Source organism: Camelina sativa, chromosome 17 (genome assembly GCF_000633955.1).
Source record: "Camelina sativa cultivar DH55 chromosome 17, Cs, whole genome shotgun sequence".
In the NCBI taxonomy this organism is placed as follows: Eukaryota; Viridiplantae; Streptophyta; class Magnoliopsida; order Brassicales; family Brassicaceae; genus Camelina; species Camelina sativa.
The window spans coordinates 19913640-19919052 of record NC_025701.1 but is presented as its reverse complement, the minus strand read 5'-3'; the positions used below and the strand labels follow the sequence as shown (position 1 = coordinate 19919052).

Sequence of the window (5413 nt, the reverse complement as noted above, 5' to 3'; positions counted from 1 at the left end):
GGCGAATAACACAAAATAACACGACCCTAGGTCGTTTTCTACCTCTAAAACTCGATTTTAGGGATTCCCTAAACCAACCACGCAAACCAGACAATTAAAATTGAACCGACCAAACCGGCCACAGCTAGTGTCGATCGATGCCTCACTAGAAGGTGTCGATCAACACCCTTACCAAATTACCAAAAATTGGTTTGCGGGTGTTACATATGTTGTGCCGACAGTGAAACTGGAGCGGCTTGCATCTATATAGTGAGGGGAGAAGATATGTTGAAGAAGATTCAGATAGATTCTGGGATTGATTTGATTTCTCATTGTCTCTATCTTCCAAATTTGATCTCAGTTCCTTTTGTATCGCATCAAGTTTAAATTTTTTTGGCTTTATCTTGATTAGTTACAAATCTAAAATTCGATAAAAAAAAACCTAAATAACTCTATTGAGTTGAGTTTTATATTGCTAAACCTTTGGGTTCGGGTTTAGGTTCGGGTTAGGATAATATCCACTATCCAAACATGTATCCATAAACCCAAAAATATAGACATATCTACAATATTAATAATATTTAGCATTGATATAATTCAATTATTCAAAATAAATATATGAGTTAGTTTTATACCTAAATACCTAAAATCATCAAAATATCCAAGAATATTTGTTACATATATTAAAATTTAGCTAAACTTATTTTAATTTAATTAATTTTTTTTTAATTCTGGGTACCCGATAGTTCAGGTAGTAATTGGATTCTAAAAGTTATAATCAAAACCTAACCGAACTCGGTAGTATCCAATCGAACCTAAACCGAAAAACTAAAATTATGTAATAAACTAGTATTATACCCCGTGCTATGCACGGATATATATTTTGTAAACAATATACATAACTAAAAGTTACATGTAAAAATAATTTTAGGCTTATTAGAAAAAATGAGTATGCATAAAAATCATCAAGGTGATGAAAATAAAAATAAAGAGTAAGGTAGGTCAGATGGTTTGGAGAAATCTCACAGGCGGATCGTTTGTTTGTTTAGCTTCTACTGTACAAAGTCTAAATAATTGGTCTGATGATGCTTGTAGAGGCTTTTGCTTGTAAAATGGCTAGAGAGCCTGCCAAATTAGACAGAATTTTGGTAAATATAATAAAGCTGAAGTAATCAATGAGTTAAAGAAAAAAATGTAATACATTGTAAAAAATATATGATGAAAAGAGATACACTCTTCAACGGTGATGATAGAGATGACTGAAATATATAGCATTTCAAAACAAACGTAAGAAATAAGGTCTTGATTAACAATACAATTTTAGTATTCATGGTTTGAATCTTTATCAAATTTACCTTTCGTGATGCAAGAAATGGTCTGCAAATTTTTCTAATTGTGTTAGAGTAGCATCCCCATGGTAATCTCATCGTTACTAAAAGCATAAATTAAGAAAATGCAAATAGTAAGAGAAGAGACCATTCACTTCATATTTTTTTTTTTTTGACATCTTTCTCTGTGGACTACTGGAGAATATACTTTGGAATATGAAAATGCAAATCCAAATATAAAATTCAGAATTCTGTGTAAAATAGAGAATTTGATGTACACTATAATTCACAATGAACAACCTAAACCAGAATTGAGGGAAAACAGAAAATTTAAACTGAAAGATTGTAAAATATATAATTTGATGAGATTTTTGATTGTTCAAACGATGACGAAAAAATCAAGTTTTGTAAATTAAAAGATTTTGAAATAGGGAATTTGATGAGACATGCAACTGATGAAACGATGATTTAACAAACTAAACCATAACTGAGAAATCCAAAACAGAATTGTAGTGAAAAAAGAGATAATATATGGTTCCTCCATAGTGAAAAAATCATACTACCTTTTTGCCAAATGTTTCTTTTCGACTCAATATCATCGCCTTCGTTTTCTCCCTTCTCCATGGATCTAGTTTTTTGAATTTTTGGGTTTTGAATGGAAGATGAATGGATGACGAAGCAAATTGAAGGTTTAGTATAATTATGAACTTTGGATCAAATGAGAATTTATATTAGCGACACTTTGTTGAATCTCAGAGATCATGGAAGAAGAGTAGAGATCGTGGGCAGTAGTTAAAGATAGATTTTTTTCATTTTGTGTGAACTGTTTATATTAATTACTAAAAGATAAATATGTTTTTGTCTCTATTTAACTTTTACCACAATCTTCTTTTTTTCTGTTTACAATTCTTTTTAAAAATCATTTGTTATCTCAGTTATCGTTGTTTGGTGTATCTCAGTGTGTAACTGTTTGTAATTTAAATTTTAGATGTAATATCGATTTTCTGATTTTATTTTTTTGTCATTCATAAACTCNTTTTTTTTTTTTTTTTTTTTTTTTTTTTTTTTTTTCTTTTTTTTTTTCAGAGTATTCCCTAACCCACATAAGCGGTCCGATTTTTTTCTCTCCCGACAAACGAGTTCGCCCTAGCCGTCAACAGCCTTCAGATCTGCGTTCGCCCTCTCCGGTGGCCGTCGCTCCTCGCCACTGCCGTGAGAGGGTTCCTTAGTTCTCTTTAGTTTTGCCTTTGGTTTACAGTTCTTTTGGCTTTCGTCTGGGGTTCCATAGATCTCTTTCAAGTGGTGGTTTTGAGATTGTGTGGAGCGGTTGAGGGGCCAGATTTTTGTTTGGGTGGTTCTCGTGAAGAGGATGGAGGTTGGATCTGTGGGATCTTCGGTGTAAGTCAAGACATATCGCCATTTAGCTCCCCGACCTAGATCTGGTTCCCTGGTGTTTGCAATCGCTTCTGTGCCGCGCCGATAGAGGTTGGATTTGGGCTCTAGTCAGTCCAGCCTTTGTCTTTCCGCTCTCCTTACCCCTTTGAATTAGTCATCGGTTCCTTTTAGGTTCATTCCCTTTACAAGAGAAAGGCAAATTGTTCTGGATTTGGGTGTAGTCTCCTTAGTTGCAGGTGGTCTCTCTTCTTAGTGTTGGTTGCGGTGGGTCTTTGTGGGTGCTAGCCTGCTCGTGTTGTCGTTCTCGCCTTTGAGAATGATGTGAATTGTGGGGTTAGACTTACTTCCTTGTCTCTGCTATCGAGTCCTGTTTAGGTCTGCTAGCTTTTTGGAAGGCTTCTTATTTAGGCGTCCATTGGCGTTGATGTCGTCGTCGTCGTATCCGAAAGTCAAGTGTAGTTGTTCTCCAATTATGGATCTTGCTTGTCGGGTTTTGAGGTCTTGGTTTGGAGAGATTGGCTCTCATTATGATAGGAGGAGGTAGATGTTATCATTTGTTTGGCCTGGGGCATCTTTGATAAATCTCATTCACTGGTTTCTTGTAAAGAAGAGGTCGCTACTTTGCTTTCTTGGTATCTATCTCGTTTCAGTTAAAAGTCTTTTTGCTTTTGTTATTGGTGTAAGGTTATGTACTCTTTCGATTTGAGTTTAAAAGTTCTGAGTTGTATTTCTAGTTTATATCACTTCCCTTGTTTGGGGTTTAGTTTCCGGGGAAATCTCTTCTTCCTTCGGATGTTGATTCCGGGGACATTATGTCGTCCGCCGGCTTTAGTTTCCCTCTTTTGGGAGTATGTATCCTACTTGTTTTGTTGAAAACAAGCTTATCAATCAATATATTTTCAGTGAAAAAAAAAAAAAAATCTCTTTTGTTTTTTAATTTTGAAAATAATTTTGTACTGACATTTCAAATTTTTATTGGACAGCTCACTTGTACTTTATAGTATAAAAAGGATATCCAAACCCGAACAGGTTACTCATATACCTGATTCGTGATCTGGTTACAAATCTATGCTGAGGCAACGTAGTTTTGTGCACCATCTTGTAGACTAGTTTTGTTCAGCCCATTATTAGCCCACTAAAGTATATTTAATAGGCCCATCTGTTTTATATATAATCTACGAGAACAGCGTCGCCGGCGAGTATTTTAACCTTGCGTTTCTCACCGTCTCCGTAACGTTTCGGTTTGTTCATGTTAGAAGAGAAGAGAAGAGAAGAGAAGGATCGTAATGAAGCTCTCTTTCTCTCTCCCTTCCAAATCCAAGCCCAAAGTCACAGCGACCGCCGACGGGAACAACGCCGCTGATGACGGAGCTAGTAAAGAGTTCGTCACCGAATTCGATCCTTCGAAAACCCTAGCTGATTCCACCCCCAAATTCGTTATCCCTCCGATCGAGAACACATGGAGACCTCACAAGAAGATGAAGAATCTCGATCTACCTCTTCAATCCGGTAACACAGGTTCCGGTCTCGAATTCGAGCCTGAGGTTCCTTTACCCGGTACTGAGAGGCCCGATAACATCAGCTACGGTTTGAATCTGCGTGAGAAAGTGAAGGAGGATGACGACTCTATCGGGGGTGAAGATCGGAAGTTATCTGCAGGGGAGCAGCTTATGCTACAAAAGTTGAGGAGAGATCTGAGATCACTCGCTGATGATCCGACGTTGGAGGATTTTGAGAGCGTTCCTGTGGAGGGTTATGGAGCTGCGTTGATGGCTGGGTATGGGTGGAAGCCAGGTAAGGGGATAGGTAAGAATGCTAAAGAAGATGTTGAGATTAAGGAATATAAAAAATGGACTGCTAAGGAAGGATTAGGTTTTGATCCTGATAGATCTAAGGTTGTTGATGTGAAGGCTAAAGTTAAAGAAAGTGTGAAACTTGTTAATAAGCCTAGAGATATTAATGGTGGAGATGTGTTTTTTGTTGGGAAGGAAGTGAGAATTGTGGGAGGAAGAGATATAGGATTAAAGGGTAAGATTGTGGAGAAACTGGGTAGTGATTTGTTTGTTATTAAGATCTCTGGAACTGGAGAGGAAGTGAAAGTGGGTGTGAATGAGGTTGCTGATTTGGGTTCCAAGGAAGAAGAAAAGTGTTTGAAGAAGTTGAAAGATTTACAATTAAATGATAAGGAGAAAGATAAGAAAGTTAGTAAACGAGGTAGAGGAACAGAGAGAGGGAGTCAAACTGAAGTTAGCGTTAGTGAGAAGCAGGATAGAAGTCGAACAAGAGAGAAGAAATCGAAGCCCTGGCTCAGGAGTCATATAAAGGTGCGGGTAGTAAGCAAGGATTTGAAAGGTGGGAGATTGTATCTTAAGAAGGGAAAAGTTGTTGATGTTGTTGGACCGACGACTTGTGATATCACCATGGATGAGACGCAAGAGTTGGTTCAAGGGGTGGATCAGGAGTTGCTTGAGACGGCATTACCTAGACGAGGAGGGCCGGTTTTGGTTTTATTGGGGAAGCATAAGGGTGTCTATGGAAATCTGGTTGAGAAAGATTTGGATAAAGAAACTGGTGTGGTTCGTGATTTCGACAACCACAAGATGCTTGATGTTAGACTTGACCAAGTTGCTGAGTACATGGGCGATATGGATGATATTGAATACTGAAATCTCTGTTGAACTGAAGCTGATAACGTGTTCAGGGATTGCAAG

General features: G+C 37.3%; 1 protein-coding gene across 2 annotated transcripts in view; it reads left to right on the top strand.

Moving 5' to 3' along the window:
• Positions 3906-5413, top strand: part of LOC104757712 (protein MOS2-like) — a 4910-nt gene continuing 3402 nt past the window's right edge. Inside the window, exon 1 of one of the 2 annotated variants that reach the window (XM_010480476.2) lies at positions 3906-4508. In XM_010480476.2, coding sequence (XP_010478778.1) covers positions 3989-4508 — 520 coding nt within the window. In that variant the 5' untranslated portion in view covers positions 3906-3988. Of the gene's footprint in view, positions 5372-5413 lie in introns of both variants that reach the window. The other variant, XM_010480475.2, reaches the window with a different exon arrangement.